Genomic DNA, 16747 nt, shown 5'->3' on the forward strand with positions numbered 1-16747 from the left:
AGTTTGGCTCCTGGGAAAGGTGCTGGCAGTGAGTTATGGAAGGTTACAGAAGTGGTTGTTGCTGCTGCTGAGGACACTGGGGCAAATGAGTAGCCTGTTAAATAAAATGTCAGCCAGAAATGGATGAGAACTGGCATTGCTTTTTCCACTTGCACTTAACAGAATTAATTTCCTTGTGCGTGGTTTATTTGCATATTCAAAATAGGCCATGGTGGAGGGGCTCTCCTGCTGAACCCACTGACACCAAGGGCTAAATTGTGCAAATTCCGTTATCCAAATGCTCCTCTCAATGACTGGAATGATGTAAGGACATAATCCATTGCCAGAGGAGATGGGTTTTCAGAGCCTAAGCCCCTTTGTTTCTGTAAACGATGTCAACTCCCACGTGAGAGATGAGGCTGAGGATTGCCATCAAGCTCCAAGCTGGGTCCGATGCCAGGGCAGGTGAAACCATTCCCTTCCCCAGTTGCCTTTCACACCTGAAATGGGGAAGATCAATCTGTGTGAAAACTTCAGGAGGCAGATACTGAGTGGGTTCGATTAGAGAAAGCTGGTTTCAAATGGAGACTGATTTGCATGGGCTGATCAAGCTCATTACTACAGCAGGAACTCAGAAAATCATCAGATTCTTATGCAGCAGGAGTGCTGAGGTCTGCTGCTATGAAGCCTGGTGTGTAATGTTTGCCAGAATGGCCGTGCCTTCAGCAGCAGCCACAGCAGCATCTCCACGCAGGACGTGGCTGGTGTGCTGGCCCTGGTTGAGGTGGTCACTGCTGGTACCACCAGCAGCCTGAGCTGTCGCTCCCCCTCTTCTGGCAGGGGGAGGCAAACTCACGACATCAATATTTATAAGTCATCTAGTCCCTGTCGGAGTGTTTCTCTCCATTATTGATGCTTCCAAAATGCCTTGGTGTGTGCAGTGCTGCAGCCCCCGGAGCAGCGCCCGTGGTGTGGGCACCCACGCAGCGCGTGGGGAGTGAGCACCTTGCTCTTGCTGGTGACCTGGTCCCATCTGGTACCCCAAGGGGGACCAAAGGGCTGCTCTGGCATCTGCGCCCCTTCTTCTGCCACAGCCTGGTGAGTGTGACCTCGGGTGCTGGCTGGGAGCTCTGGTGGGGGGGCTGTGTGCCAGTGGGCGAGTGGCCTGCTGGGGGACCAGCACGGAGTTGTGCCATGGGCAGGCAGTCCCTTGGGCATTCCCAACACCCCTGCCTCTGTCCCACGGGGGGGGCAGTGTGTGCATGCATCCCACAGGGCCCCCAGGTGCCTGTATCCCGTGGAGGCCCATCCACGTGTGCATCCCGAGGGGACCTTGGGTGTGCATGTCAGACTGTGCTGCCGCAGGAGCAGCTCTGTGAGCCCCTGTCCCTTTCTAACTGAAAGAGGGTAGGTTTAGATTAGATACTAGGAAACAATACTGTGAGGGTGATGAAGCACTGGCACAGGTTGCCCAGAGAAGCTGTGGGTGCCCCATCCCTGGAGGTGTCCAAGGCCAGGCTGGATGGAGCTCTGAGGAACCTGTTCGAGTGGAAGGTGTTCCTACCTATGGCAGGGGGATCGGAACGGGATGACCTTTGAGGTCCCTTCCAACCTGGGCCATTCTGTGATTCTGTGACTGTTCCTGCACCGTTTCCCCAGATAAGCACCTTCAGGTGCCCCGTGGGTGAAGAGGCACGTGGCTGGTGAGATGCACATCTCCTGTCAACAAACAGGTGCTATGTTCTGAGGCTTCTGCTTCAGTACAACATTAGTACACACACGTGTAGGAAACAGAGTAAGCGTGGGCAGGTGTGGCTCTAAATATAGGCCTGGCTACCTGGGAAGTAACGCTGTCCTCACTCTGCTGCTTTCAGAGTCCCCTCCTCACCCTGCACCCCCCGGGGCACACTGGCACAGGCAGCAGAGCTGGGAGCTGATTATGAAGAGATTATAAAGTATAAACTAAGACTCTCTGCTAGAAATGCCGGCAGCCCCAGGCTGAAAGCGTCACACTCAAAGGCTCCCCTGCTCCTTTGCATTTTCTTTTTTTAATGTTTTTGCTTTTATCTGTCACCAGCTCAAGAGCTGTACTGAGCCTTGGAGCATGGAGAGGGGTCCTAGAAAAGGCAAGGATAGAGGGGGATCCTGTGAGGTTGTGTTTGTCACCTTCCATAAGCAAGTTCCTATGAAGCTCAGTAGCTGGTGACAGCATTGGGGGCTTGGTGGGACAGTCCCTGCTGCCACGGAGGAAGCTTGTGGGCCAGCTCTGTCATGGCTTGGGGGACTGTCTCACCAGTGTTGTGCTACCAGAAATGCTCCAGCATTTGCCACCTGTATGTCAGGGTGAGCTCTCCCCCTGGCCAGGCTGGCAGGGCAGGGCTGTGGATTGCTGGAGCTGCTGGGTGAGCTCACTGAGTCTGACCCAGCTCCCTCTGCACCCGGGGGCTGTCACGCAGCCGTCTGTGCTGGGGATGTTGTTATCACTCCTGCTGTCCTGCCTCCTGCTTCGGCATCCTTCCCCCAGGCCCCTTCCCTGCCCTGCTCTGTGCTGTGCTGGTGGAGATAGCAGTCCAAGTCATCGGCTGAGGAAATTGCTCTCTGTAAATCCAGAGTGAAAGTCCTGGTATTCCTGAAGGCCCAAAGGAAAGTGCTTGATTGGATTTTCAAGCTTCTTTGCCAGCTGTGGGAGAGGGGAGCTTGACAGCCTCCCTGAATCTTCCTTACTGCTGCCTGGGAGGGGATGCAGGCTGTGCCCTCTTGCTAATGGAATGTAAAGGATGTGTAAATCTCCCCCCTTATTTAACTCCTCTCTGAATTTTATGTGCAGGAATAAATTCCTCCTCCTGAAAATCCTTTGTAGCAAGGTGGGCCTCGGGTGCCCAGGCAAGTGTGGGGGGAGCTCCTGCTGCCTCACTGCCAGAGAGGGGCTGCCGTGTTGTGCCATGCAGCAGCCAGAGCCTGTCCCCACGGAACACGAGGCTCTGGGGACACGCTGTGTGCACTTGGGGTCTCTTGCAGGAAAGGCTCAGCTTGGGTCCAAGCTGCCTGTGCCAACAGGAGAGGGGCAGGAGCACCTGGGGCTGGCACCCATTGCCTGGTGTAAGCCCCCTGCTCCCCACGGGGCAGAGGCTGTTTGTCTCCAGTACCACCAGAAAGCAAAGTTAATACAACACAGTTGAAACTGGGGAAGGCAGGAGCTGAGTGGTGCAGTCAGCAGCAGTTACAGAGTGGCAGAGGGTGGCCAGGCTGTGGTGGGGAGCTGGTATCACTCCTAGCCCCCCCATCATGCAGCTGAAGTGTCACACAAATAAGGGAAAAAAGTGCTGCAAATTTTATTCTGTTGCTCCTTATCTCTGATTAATCCTCTTACGTGTTCATCTCCTTTTAGCCCAGTGTTCACTGTCTGTTTAATGTATTCCTATAGTCCTGGCAGAGATAAAATTCCTTCCGAATTTGTAACGTCTTCCCCAGCCCTGCCCTGGCTGGGCAAGGGGGGCTCCACTGCAGCACCATGGAGGAGAGGACCAAGGTAACAGTGCCCCTGGTCACCACAGCAGATGGTACTAGAGTAGGGGCTGGAGACCAGTTTCTCTCAGGCCCTGGATTAGTGCTCAGCTGCTTGGGCATCCCCAAATGGAATGAAAAATACCCTAAAAAATCATCCCACGGTGTGGCTTTGCAGCCCATGCTCAGGGCATGTGCTCAATGCACTAGAGAGGAGACGAGCTTTCCTCTCCACATCTCTCTCTCATTGCAGGCAGATTTGTTGGAGCACTGTGAGGGAGGTCCTGCCTGTCTCAAGCCCCTCTCCTCTGGCCCAGGCTCTCCAGCTCTGCTCAGTTTTGCCAGCAGCCCCAGGGCAAAGGCTCCTCTGCTGAGTGAGCCCAGCCTTCTGGGCCTGACCCTGTTGCTAAAAGATTTTGCTTTGATCCTCTTCTCAGCAAGGTGCCTCTCCAGCTGGGGAGAACAAAAATCCCTTAAACAGCCAAAAATCATAGGGAATATTGGAGGAGAACATTTTTTACCTGGGTGGGAGCCCCTGGTAAAAACATTTTGCACTGAGAGCAGAATGGTGTTTGTAACAGGGTGGAAACTTGCACAAATAAGGGAACCCATTGCCTTTGGGGGGCATTCAGGCAGATTGCACAGCACCCCAGCCTGTCCCCAGCTTGTGTGAACGTGGCCAGGCTGTGGATGTGGACAACCTGGAGGTTGTCACTGTCTCACACTCAGCATCCTTCACTCCCACAGGTACCCAGTGCCCTGTGGCACCACTGCTTAGTGCCTGCCCTGGAGCCTGAGGGCCTCCTGAAGGCAGCCAGGGGCACATTTGGGTGTGTGCACCCCGGGCAGCCCACGCACAGGGGGGTATGTGCCCCATCACTGTGCCAGCAAGGTGGGCTCAGGTCCTCTCTCCTGCTGAGTATTGAGGGAGAGGGCTCATTCCAGTGAGACTCTTTTTGGTGTAAATTCTCTCAGGATTTGGCAAGCTATAGCATGGGAGCTGTGGAGGCCTCTGGCTCCAGAAATTGCTTTTCAAACCCAGTGGAATTTACAGCCTCCCCAGCATCCTGCAGCAGCGAGCTCCTGGGATTAATTGGCTCCTGGGTGGCGAAGTCCTGCCTTTTCCATGTGCCAAACCTCCTTCCACAGGTGCCCTCCAGTTCTCGTGCAGTGCCAGACTCCCTGCCCAGTATCAGGCTGGATTTAGGGGCCCCATCACAGTCCCTCTTCTCCTTTCTAGCCTGGAGAACCCAAGTCTTACCTGTGGAAGACAATGTTTGTGAGTGTTTGCCTGTGGAAGGTGGGATACAGGCTGAGATTCAGGTTCTCAGTGGTGCATCTGATTGTGCCTCACAGGGCTTGTTTCAGGACAGTCTCTCCCTGTGCAGAAGCTGCTGCATTTGTTGACCTGAGCATGTCTGGAGGTTGGGGTGCAGGGTCTTTGTTAGCCACGTTCATGCTGTATTTTCTGTAATAAGCACCATTGCTTTGAGGATGGCCCCTCTCACCCCCTGAGCACCAGGTCGAGCTGGCTCCACTCCCGCCCAGGGAGGACTGAGCCCATCTCTGCCACAATCCCAGGTCCTGGGATTCCCAGCTAGCCCCCATTCCTCCTGGCTGCTCTGCCTGTTTGGCTGAAGTGCCAGGACCCTTTAAAAGGCTGCAGGCTGAGCGGCAGAGCTGCGGCTGCTGCCCGGAGCCAGGCTGCGGCTGCTGCTTCCTTATTTACAGCTGCCTTTGGCCACTCACGAGCTTCTCCAGCAGCTCAGCCCTGGCAGTGCCGGGGACGCTGGTCACCGTCTGCTTGTCCCTGCACTGAGGGCCAGGAGTGTTTGTGCCCTGGGAGGGGTGCCATCTGGCACCCGACCTTTGTACCAGCAGCGTACCTGGCTCACCTTCCAGCTGGACAGAGCCAGCACCAGTGGTAAAGCTAATCCTTTTGAGCAGCTCTGCTGATTTTTAAATTGATTCCCAATATTGACAGCAAGTCCAAGCTGGGGCACAGGGGGTAGGGTCGTGGGCCATATGGCAGAGCTTGTACGCAGGCTGTGGTTCTTCAGGCTGGGGCCATGAAGGACTTCAGCTGTGAAGCCTGAGTCATTCTTCTGCCTTTAATGTTGGTCTGAGCCAGGCTGGCACCCCTCAGCCCAGCCCTCCTCGCTCCAGTCAGCTGTTAAACACTGCCAGAGCAGGGGCAGCCGTTACCAGACCGCCAAGCTCTGTGTGCACTGCGTGCCCAAGCAGCTTTGCAGTGCTCTGGAAGTACAGCATCTGTTTGCCCTTGCTGGGAACGTCTGACACGTTAGCGTGGGCCAAATGGCATCTTCCAAGGTGACCAGATGCTTGCTGGGTGCAGATACAGGGCTGATGGAGCAGGGATGTGTGTTGTGGTGGGTCCTGTGCCAGCCAGCTTTGCCCACTCTGCTTTTGCCCCTGCTGTTGGTCCCCACGCGCCCTGGCAGCCCCACGGGCTCCATCTGAGATGGAGACCAGGGTACGAGGCTGGAGCTGCCATATGTTCCACATAAAAACACTTCTTGGCCCATTCCCCAGCATTTCCTGCCACTGCCACACGTGCTCCAGATCCCACATGCCTCGCAAGCCGTTCACCAACTGCAGCCTGGCAGATGGAGGAGCCGGGCATGGTTTTGCAGCAGGAGAGACAGGAATCCACAGGCTCTGTTTGTTCTTAGGTTGTTCATGGCAGCAGAGGAAGGGGGAGGAGAGCTGGCACCCACCCCTGCAAACTGCCCCTCTGCAGAAGGAGCAAGACATTCCATATCCAGTCCCCATCCTGGAGCTCAGCCCCAAGCCCTTCTTCAGCTGCAGGGAGTGTTTTCACCTGGTGCCATCCTGGTTGAAGGCAGTTGGAAATGAGTGTCTGGGTAGATGGAGACCATCATTCCTCACGGGCAGGTGGTACTGGTTTGTTTTGGTGGCAGATGGCCAGTCAGCACTAAAAGCAAAGGGAGAAAACCAGTTCTCAGAGGAAGCAGAAATTTATTGCAGTAGGAAATTAAAAATGAGCATGTCAGCTTTTGGAGTAACTCCCACTCTGCCTTTTTCTGTCTGAGGGGGATGAGGACTCCTGGTTCAGCCCTGCTCTGTGGCGTGGAGGTCTGAAGGTGCTCAGGAAGCTGAAGGCACATCCCTTGGTGGTGTATAATGATGGGGAGTGACTGGATAGAGCTGATGTCTCTCTTACCTTGTGTGGTAGAGCGTGACCAGATCAGTGTCTGAGCTCTGAGTACAGAAGATGAGTGCCCAAGCCTCAGGAGAGGGATATCTTCATGCCATGTCAGTCAGGACACCATGAAGAGCCAGGGGCAGACATCCTCCCACAGGGGCATGTCTGTGGTGGGCTCCTGCTGCTGACAGGCACAGGGGGCTTTCTCTTGGAGAGTCCTTTTACTTTGTGCTATTTTCCACTGACTTTGTGCCTTGGTGGCATCGTGCAAGGGAGAGTTACCTGCTGCTGCTGGTTTTCTCTGACCTCTTGCTCTGGTCCAGGGTGAGCTCACATTGTGTGTGCCCCAAGCCCAGCATGGGAGAGCTGCTGCAGGAAGGAAGTTCAGAGTCACAGCCTGGGGAAGGCATGTTGTACCTGCTGCTGAGCACATTACTGCTTCTCCAGGAGTGGATAAGTCCTGCTTACGAGGACACTCGTCCTCTTTTATTTAATTTCCTGGTAATGCTTCTGCAGCGTCGAAGTCTTATCAGGAGAGGAGCAGCTTAAGAGCCTGGTAAAGGAGTTTTCATTGTCAGTATCCATCTCTTTATTCCCCTCTTCCCTTTGACGCTGGATGGCAGACTGGTTGTGGCTGAAATGAGGTGTGCTTTCTTTTCCTTTTGTCTGTTTAAGCTGCAAAGGTTTCCTGGCTAACCTTTTCTGATGGTAACTGGGCTGTGTGAGAGGCTGCTGTCCCTGGTCCCTGGGCGATCATCGGTGGTGGCTCGGCTGCGGGTTCCGTGGGGAGGAGTGAGGGTGAGACCGACCCCCAGACTGCACACAAAAGGACAGATCTGGGGACTGCAGCAGGTCTGACTGGGCAGCTCTGGTCTGGGACTTGTCATCCACTTTGCTGTGGCTTGGTGAGCAAACCCCTGCCTCTGTTTCCCCAGAGCAGTCGCACTGAGCTCAGCCACACCTGAGTCATCCCGGTGCTTTGAGCCCTGCCGTTCATCCTCCTGTCCATGTGCTGCAGGGGCTTGTGGATGTGGAGGCTGGAATTGCTGTGAGCAGTGCAGGGGGCATGAAAACAGAAATGTCCCCTGGGAAGCCAGCAGCTCAGGGACTGCTGCCTAGTGGCAGCCAGCTCCATCCCCGCACATTCCAGGTGTTCCTGTCGGCCACACCAGGCCTGTGGAGATGCAGTGCTACATTCAATCCCCTTTTCAGCTGCACACAATGGCTTTAGATAATGTTTGTTCAAGAAAATTGGTTGAATAGTGTGATTGTTGTTGTTGTTACTGTTGTTCTTTTCAATGCTCATAGGAGTAGCAGAGCAGCTAATGAGGCAGCACAGAGATGGTCACAGGGGAGAGGGTCTCGTCTGTGCTTCCCCACAGCTGCACTCCCCTGGTGATGGAGCTGGTTCTGCTCCTGCTGGGGCTGCTGATGGGTCCCCTGCCCCAGGAGATGCCCGCACCCTTCTTCTCCTTAGCAGTTCCCCTCCCCAGGTCTCACTGTTTTGCTTTACCAGCCATGGAGCTGCATGAGAGAGGGGAAAGTCACGGGTACCTGTCCAGCTGGGCACTGGGAATGGGTCACAGTGGACCTGGCTGTGGTGACACCCCATCACCACAGAGCACAGCTCCCCCAGGGCCAGTGCTGTATCCCTGACACTGGGCAGAGGCACCTAGTGCTCAGAGCTCTCCATGGCTCCTATAGGACACATGGCAGCAGGGCCAGAGCCAGGCTCTGCTCTCTTACAGGATTTTGAGTAGGTCACCATCATTAGGTTTGAAAAAAGATGTTGGAATTTTTTCCCAGTGTCGTTCCCCTACCCCCCCCATCTGTTTCTTCTTAATTTCCAAGTTGTAATCTTGTTAAACTAAGACAGTCAGCTGGGGATCAGGCTTGGCACAGGGCTGTCTTTGCTGGCAGTGATGTCCTCAAGCCCAGAGCTGCGTGTGCTGGCGTGGAGCTGCCAGAAGCTCCCGTCCCCTCCCAGCCCCACGTGCCGTCCCCCTCGGCTCTGCAGCGGGTGTAACGGCACTGGGAGCACGTGGGGGTGTCAGAAATGCAGACAGATAGCACGAGATGGATGATGCATCAAATTCTAAACTGATAAGAGATGAAACAACTGGAGTGTCGTCAAAAGGCCAGGAAGGATCTTTTTTAAATAGACTAAATAGTCCGGACAGGCGCAGGCAATGAGCAGCAGAAACAGCAGCGCGTTCATCACTTTGTTTTCCTGGCTGTGGCTGTGCCTGTTGCCATCTGTGCTGTGCTCTGTGGCCATCCCGATGGTGCTGGGATTGCTCCCTCATCGCAGGCTCACAGCCCTGCTGAGCAGCCTGGAGCCACGGCTGGCATTGCTCCGGGATGCCAAGGGCAGCTTTGGTATGACCTTGCTCTGGGATGGGTGTTCCCATCTCGTTGTCAGTGCTTCAAGGAGTCCCTGGGCTGGCAGTGGAGACTCGGTTGAAGTGCCGTGGCTGAGCCTGCCTTAATCCCAGTTTTTAGACTGGCTGAACTTCTTTCCACTTATCTCTAGTATTGTACAGCCGTGTTACACAGCAGGAAAAAGCCAACACTTGAGTTTGCTCTTAAACCTCTGCAGAGCAGCAGAGACAGCCCTCTTGTTGTGCCAGGGCCACTGTCTCCTCTGAACCCCACAGCAGTGCCATCCCTCTGGGAATGTCCAGAGCCACACCACCAGTAGTTTTTCCCACACAGGTCTTCCATTTAATGAAGTGAAATGCTGAAGCAGAGATCAGACAGTGAGATGCTGGCAGTAGATGGTATGATTTACCCTTGGAGGACATCTCCACGAATGTCCCCGTGTCTGAGCTGCTGGCGCCGTGGCAAGGACGGGCACTGAGCAGTGCACTCTGCACGGGAGGGCGGGGACCGTGGATGTCCCAGGAAGCTGCTGGGACTGGTAGTGCTGGCAGGGGGCAGGGGGCAGGTGGAGTGGGGCTGCTGTGCAGGTCGCAGGGGGCTCGGTGGGAGCGGAGAGGGCTGCCGTGGTGGGGCGCGTTACAGCCTGTCCCTCTGTCCCTCTGCTCCACAGCGCAGCCATGTGATGCCGGAGGAGCGCGGTGGCGATGATATGGAATGTGGGCAGCTGCCTTCGGACACGCTCCGACAGGTGACGGTCCAGCGCCACCCCTTCTACGGATTCGGCTTTGTGGCTGGCAGCGAGAGGCCGGTGGTGGTGCGGTCGGTGGCGGCAGGTACGGAGGGGCTGGGGGCAATCCCGGACACGGCCGCGGCGTGCCGGGAAGCACAGCGGCACCTTTCCCCGGCGGGACCCCTCCCTGCGCTCCTGTCCCCTCCTGGGGGCCTGCAGGGTGTGCTCCACAGCCACATACACGGGCAAATGCTTTGGGGATGCTTGGGACCCTCCTGCTTCCCCTCCACCCCGCAGCTCCGGGATGCCTGGATTGGCCCTGACCCTCTCTCCTGGCAGGCGGCCCCTCTGAGGATAAACTCCTGCCAGGAGACCAGATCTTGGCCATCAACGATGAGGATGTGAGTGAAGCCCCCAGAGAGAGATTCATCGAGCTTGTCAGGTGAGGACAACACTTGTCCCCCATCACCTCTGGGGAGGGGGCTTATGCCAGTCTGCTGTGCCCCTACCAAAGCCTTGGGGTGTTGATGTACACCAGTGTCACTGATGGTCACTGCTGGGGTGGGGAAGCCTCAGCCGGAGCAGGGGGAGTGCCTTGGAGCAATTGCCATATCTGTTCCCAGCTGGCCAAGGAGTGGGCAGCACTGGGAAAGCATCCACAGCCATATTATCAAGCACCCCAAGGAGCCCACAGAGGTCCTGGCTGCCATCGGGCTGGGAAGGGTGGGATGTGCTCTCAATAGCCAAATGCACATGTTGAGGTCATCACCATAAGGTCCCATCCACCTTCATTTCTCCTTTCTGTCACAGGAAGGCCAAGGACTTCATCATCCTCACGGTCCTGCACACCCACCAGGTGAGACTGGCGAGGCCATGGCCAGCTCCAGGGGAGCCAGGACAGGGGTTAAAAGCCCTTTTGGAAACTGAGGTGGGGTCCCCAGAGACCCCAGGAAACCACTCAGGCAGCTCAACTGACTTGTTGGACCAGTGTCCCACCACCCCAAGGCTCTTCCAAGTTGTGAGGCCTGAGAGCTGTCGCAGCCCCTTGGGGTCAGTGTGGGTGTGCAGCCATCTCCCTGTCCTTGCCACTGCCTCCTCGCAAGAGGGAGGGAGGAAAAATACACCCAAACCCCTGCGGTTTGCTGAGGACATCCCATGTGTCTGATGAAGTGACCCATCATCATGCCAGAGGTGGCAGGGAGGGGTCGTCCCCTGGGAGCTGGGAGTGCCAGACTGCAGTGTGGCTGGTGGTGGTGCTGGCACCAGTGGTGATGGTGCACCGGGGCTCAGCACCCGTGGTGCTGGAGCAGACAGGACCATCCTGCCACTGCCAGTGGCAGTGGTGGCAGGGCACCATTTCTGCTTCACTGAGCCCTTTGATGTCAGGGAAGGAGATAAGTGCAGAGCTCCCCTGTGCTCCCCTCCTCTCCAGGAAGATGCCACCACCCAGCACGGCCCCGTCGGGAGCGGGGATGTGTGCCAGGCTCCAAAAAAGCTCTTTTCCTCCTGGCCCTGGATGGCCACCTGCCAGCTGATGCTGGCACCATCGGGCATGCCCAGCTCTGTGGCACGAGTCTCCATGCCGGAACATGTGCAGGCACAGGCTCCCCAGCACTGCCACCAGAATGTCCTGCACAGATGCCCAGGGTCCTGCCTTCTCCCATCTCCCTGTGGCTGCAGACCCACATCCAGGGGGTTTGTCTCTCCGATCTAAACCAGTGCTGGTGCTTCCAAGCAAGACCTGGCTGGTGTCTGCCAGAGTTCAGCCTGCACAAGGAGTGCTGGACACGTGAGCTCGCTGGGGGTGCAGCATCCCCTGTCATGCTGAGGCTGCTGGTGTGCCTTCAGGGACTGCTGCTCATCGTTCTGGCCCCACCTGCAGCACCGTAAAACCACAACAAAGAGAACTTGCTTTCCACTCCCCATTTCATGGTTTGCTGCCCGCTCCCCATCATCACGCTGGCTTCAGAGGGGCTTCCTCTGGGCTGTGTGTCTGGTTTTCCCCACACCATGGCTCCAAAGGCAGGCAGACGTGCCACAGCTCCGAGGGCAGGCAGGTGATTTACCCAGTGCTCTCTTTCCAGTCTCCCAAATCTGCTTTCATCAGCGCAGCCAAGAAGGCGAAGCTAAGGTCCAACCCCGCGAAAGTCCGATTTTCAGAGCAGGTGACAGTCGGCGAGACAGACCCAGTAAGTCCTACCCTGCCTTCCTCTGTGTGTCACCACCCCCTTGAGGTGTCCCTGGGGCCGTGGGGTGTGAGGTGTCTGGGGGCACAGGGCTCCTCTCCCAGTCTGGGCTCTGCCATCTGGCCTGGGGAGCCCCAGAGGGCAGATGCCCTTGGGCACAATCAACATGTTGGGTCAGTGCTGGGGGGACATCCCCTATCCCTCTGTGGGACAGAGCCCCAGAAATTGGCCTTAGAAACCTGGTTCCTGTCTGAGTATCCCTGGGCACCCAAGGGAGGCATCCAGGCAGTGCCAGTGCCTGCCCTAAGGAAGGTGTGTGGGTTCCAGCCTGATGCCAGAGGGTTCACAGGAATGCCCGTGTGTGGAGCAGGGTCACGAGGGCATTGCTGCATGGCCATGGATGCTGCAATGTTCCAGCCCAGTGCCTTTATCTCTTCATCAGAAAGGTTTTATTACTGAGCATACAAAAAAAATAGCCCCAAAATAAAACTGAAAAAAACCCCAACCCTGTAAAGTGCTTCTAGCAAATTCTATTTTTAAGCAAAATCAATTAGGTAATTATCTGATTGAAACACTTCTCACTAAATAAAACCAGCCTTCCTCCAACTTCCTGCAGAGGGGACAGGCTGGGTTGAGGGGGGCTAGGCTTGGGGCAAGGGTCAGGAGAAGGGGATAGGCTCTGAGCCACCCTGGCCACCGCCTCCCCTCTGGGACACCAGCTGGGGAGTGGGACAGGCTGCCAGGCATGGGCACTGGGATGTGCTGGACAGAGAGGGATGCTCTGTTCCCAGTGCAGCTGCTGGGAGCTGGCGGGGTAAATCTGTCAGGCAGCTCCAAATTGCTTCAGCTCTGCGCTTCTCAATGGCTCAGCAGAGTGCTGGGTTTCCAGGGGAAATGTGCCTCTTAGTGCAGAAGTGCGGAACAGTGGAGGATGCCACGAGCACTCCATCACTGACACTCGTTCTCTCTTCCCGTCTTCCCTCTGTCTCCCCGTGCCCCCCCATCCTCCTCGCCTCCCCCTTTGCCGGCCCCACATGCCAGGACATGTTGAAGAAAGAAGCTCTCCTCCTCATTCCCAATGTGCTGAAGGTTTTCCTGGAGAATGGGCAGATCAAATCCTTCACGTTCGACGGCCGGACCACTGTGAAGGTGAGCCCCTCTGCCTCCCCCCGCGGCACCGTGACACTTCTCTCCTCCCACCTGCCCAATTCCATTTTTCCTCATCTCCTGCTTCCGTGCACAAACACCGCCGCAGCAGCGCTTGGCTGGCTGGGAGCTGCTCTGGCATGATGGATAGCCCGTCTGCCTCCCTGGGCGACACGCTTTGCAGCTGGCAGGGATGGGATTTTGCTCTCCTTCTCCCTCTCCTGACTTTCCTCCTTGCCATGAGCCTGCTCTCCAGCCAGGGTGGATGCTCCTGCGAGTCCCCCTGCCAGCTCCCTGCAGATCCCTTCAGCACCACCACGGTGTTACCCGGGGTGCTGGGCATCTGGCCGCTGGTCACCTCCTGCTGCAATGTCACTTGGAGCAGCAGGGGCTGGGTACCACCCCACAGCCCCTCTCAGCACTGCCAGGCCTCATCCTTCACCAGCATGGCCCCAGCTGCCAGGGAGGGGCTGGGCTCTCACTGGGGTGCCAGTTCCCACCCTGGGAAGCAGCCAGTGCCTCGCAGCCAAGGATGTCTGTGATGTTTGCAGGACGTGATGGTGACATTGCAGGACCGCCTGTCGCTGAGGCACATCGAGCACTTTGCCCTGGTCCTGGAGTATTCCAGCCCGGAGCAGAGCCACCGCTTCCTGCTGCTCCAGGACAAGCAGCCACTGGCCCATGTAAGCTGCTGGGTGTGGGAGGGTGTTGGGATGGCCCTGGGCAGGGGCCAGGGCACAGAGAGGCTCTTCTGCCCCCAGTGTGGGGCTTGGCTGGGGTTGTGCTGTGCAGTGGCATAGCCTCTCCTTGCCTCTGGCATGGTCCTGCATGCTCAGGGGTGAAGAGAGTGGCCAGAGAGGGAGACAAGCAGGGTTTTACCCTTTCCACACTGACAGCACCATGGAGATGCTCTAGGTTCCAGCCAGGGGAGCTACAGACAGCATTTATGAACATCCTTGACCTGCCCAGGAGAGCCAGGGAGCTGGCACTGCACAGGACCAGGGATAAAATGGGGATCATGGAGGTAGTGTTAGCTTGTGTGGCATAAACCCCTGCAGCACCAGGCAAAGCTGTCACACCAAGGAAGGCTGGGCTGTTCCTGGGATGAAAGGATGAGGAGAGAAATCGGGTATCACCCCAAAAGAGAGGAGAGGGGGTCTCCTGCCCTACAGGCAAATATACAGTTCCTGGGCTCACTGCTCCCCTCTGCTCCTGCCACAGGTTGTGCAGAGGACACACTACCATGGCATGAGATGCCTCTTCCGTGTGAGCTTCTTCCCCAAGGACCCAGTGGAGCTGCTGCGCCGGGATCCTGCAGCATTCGAGTACCTGTACATCCAGGTAGGGGACTGGGAGCTGATGGTGCTCCTGGCCCACACATCTGCCGAGGCTGGGCCTGTGGAGGCACCTCTCAGGTGGGAGATGCCTGTCCCTGTGTTTGTCTGAGGACACCTCTCCTCCCTCCCGCAGAGCCGCAACGATGTGATCAGAGAGCGCTTCGGCACAGACCCCAAGCCAGAGATGCTGCTGGGGCTGGCTGCCCTCCACATCTACATCACTGTCTCAGCCACCCGCCCCAGCCAGAAGGTCTCCCTCAAGAATGTGGAGTGAGTCCTGCTCCCTGTCCCCACCTTCGGTGCAGCCCTCCTTTGTGCCCCCTCCCTGTTCCCCCGTGTAACTGGCGTGCTCCAAGCAGTGATTTGGGGTGCAGAGCACGAGATGCCCTGAGAGCCCCCCCTTGAGCTGGCCACTGGCTCATGGCCTCGGCAGCAGTGATACACAGCCCCTGGTCCCACCACGTGTAAGACCCCCTCACACTGACATCCAGCCCTGTGCAGCAGCCGTGCCAGGGCTGGGGATATTTGCTGTGAGCCCAGGATCATTTCCATGGGAACCTGGGCAAGGAGAAAGCTTTGTGACTGCGTAATCTCAGCCCATCACCAAGCTGTTCAGACCTGGCTCAGCCCTCCTGCAGCTCCTGGGGGACCTATATCCATACATAGTCCATCTGTGCAGGCTGGCCTTACCCAGTGGGCACAGGGAGGAAGGAGGGAGATGGCACTCCAGGAGGACCCAAAAAGAGGTTTGGGAATTTGCCCTGCGTCCCTTAACCTTACATAAAGGTGAGGGGGAGCTGGGCTCAGCTGCAGAGCCTGGCACTGCTGTTCCCCAGCTCAGTGCTGGTAGCTATGGCACCAGCCTGGGGTCCCATCCCCCTGGGGACCCAGGCTGGGGGCTGCTGCTGCCCTGGCTGTGACACCAAGGAACTGCTGGTGTGGCTCCGGCTCCCTCTGACGGCAAGAGGATGCTCTGGGACAGCATCCCTGGTTTCTGTCCCTCTCTGCCTGTCAGCAAGGGTCTCTGGCCTGGCAGCTCATGCAGGCTTCCCTCCCCACAGGAAGGAGTGGGGCCTGGAGCCCTTCCTGCCCCCCTCACTCCTGCAGCTCATCAAAGAGAAGAGCCTCCGGAAATCCCTCTCGCAGCAGCTCAAAGCCCACCAGCACCAGCCTGGCGGCACCAAGGTGAGCCCAGCACAAGCTGCCCTGGTTCAGGGCTGGTGGGGTGTCAGCCTGCCCTCCACCCCAGCCTGTTGTCCCCAGCTGCTCAGGGGCTCCTGTTGTTAAGTCCCCTTGGATGTGAGATAAATCCTAGGGAGACAGCCAGATGGACTCTCTCTCCTGAATCCAGTTCCAAACGCTGTTCTGGATTTCAGGGAGTGCAGTGAAGTTCAGGGGTGAGATCAGCTGAGATCCAGCTCTCAGCTTGGCTGAAGTGGCACAGATCAGTTTATTGGTATCTCTGTTTCTGGGCTTGGAAAGCTCTGGAGGCGGCTGCTGAGCCACTGCCTTGGGCCCTGCAGCCTTCAGAGCTCCCTGGGGACGGGGGGCATATATCCCCCAGGAGGGTTATACATCTTGAGGTATGGGTTATACATCAAGCACTGGGGCTCCTTTCTGGCTGTGCCTCAGCTCTGAGTTATCTCCCAGCATCTCCCAGGATGGCAGAGGAGTGGAAACCCCCCCAACCCCGTGTCTCAGATTCCTGCCAGCACAGCCCATGCCTGGAGCTGCCTGACCACTTGCTGTCCATTCCTACTGAGACCCCCTAAGTTTGCACCAGTCTCTTGCATTTTTTCCCCTCGTGCTCATGGTTATCATCTTTGTGATGTGTCTTGTCAGGTCTCCACAGCCCAGGCAAAGCTGCAGTACCTGAGGATCCTGAACGAGCTGCCGACCTTTGCTGGGGTCCTCTTCAACACAGTGGGGCTGGTACGGTAATTCAGGGTGGGCTGGGAGGGGCCTGGCAGTGGTCCTGAGAGTGTGCTGGAGGGGAGAGACAGGGGAGGTGTGGCTCCCACAGAAATTATTTCCCTCAGTCTCTTACTCTGCCCTGACAAGGTCCAAACCCACCCAGTAAAGCCTTCAGAGCCTCTGCTGTCAATAGGTTGGATCTTCAGCTCTGCAGGGTCAGGGTCAATTCTGTTCTTGCCACCCTGTTGGGCAACGAGATGACCTGCTCAGTGAGGTTGGAGTAGTTTCAGACGTGTTTGTAACTTGATCATGCCCTGGCAGCATCTGGTATGGGTGCTTTGCCTTTTTTCTCCCATCTCTGACACCAAAGCAATGACTCTCA

General features: G+C 56.9%; 1 protein-coding gene across 1 annotated transcript in view; it reads left to right on the forward strand.

The window, feature by feature from the left end:
* Nucleotides 1–9731: 9731 nt before the first annotated feature.
* The window catches only part of FRMPD3 (FERM and PDZ domain containing 3), a 28659-nt gene continuing 21643 nt past the window's right edge, over nucleotides 9732–16747 (forward strand). Inside the window, exons 1-10 of the mRNA XM_008934888.3 lie at nucleotides 9732–9885; nucleotides 10122–10224; nucleotides 10593–10638; nucleotides 11867–11971; nucleotides 13010–13117; nucleotides 13666–13797; nucleotides 14336–14455; nucleotides 14585–14721; nucleotides 15513–15636; nucleotides 16294–16383. Coding sequence (XP_008933136.3) covers nucleotides 9735–9885; nucleotides 10122–10224; nucleotides 10593–10638; nucleotides 11867–11971; nucleotides 13010–13117; nucleotides 13666–13797; nucleotides 14336–14455; nucleotides 14585–14721; nucleotides 15513–15636; nucleotides 16294–16383 — 1116 coding nt within the window. The 5' untranslated portion in view covers nucleotides 9732–9734. The remainder of the gene's footprint in view (nucleotides 9886–10121; nucleotides 10225–10592; nucleotides 10639–11866; nucleotides 11972–13009; nucleotides 13118–13665; nucleotides 13798–14335; nucleotides 14456–14584; nucleotides 14722–15512; nucleotides 15637–16293; nucleotides 16384–16747) is intronic.

The sequence above is a fragment of the Manacus vitellinus genome, unplaced genomic scaffold (assembly GCF_001715985.3).
Source record: "Manacus vitellinus isolate BGI_N305 unplaced genomic scaffold, ASM171598v3 scaffold_19_pilon, whole genome shotgun sequence".
Classification (NCBI taxonomy): Eukaryota; Metazoa; Chordata; class Aves; order Passeriformes; family Pipridae; genus Manacus; species Manacus vitellinus.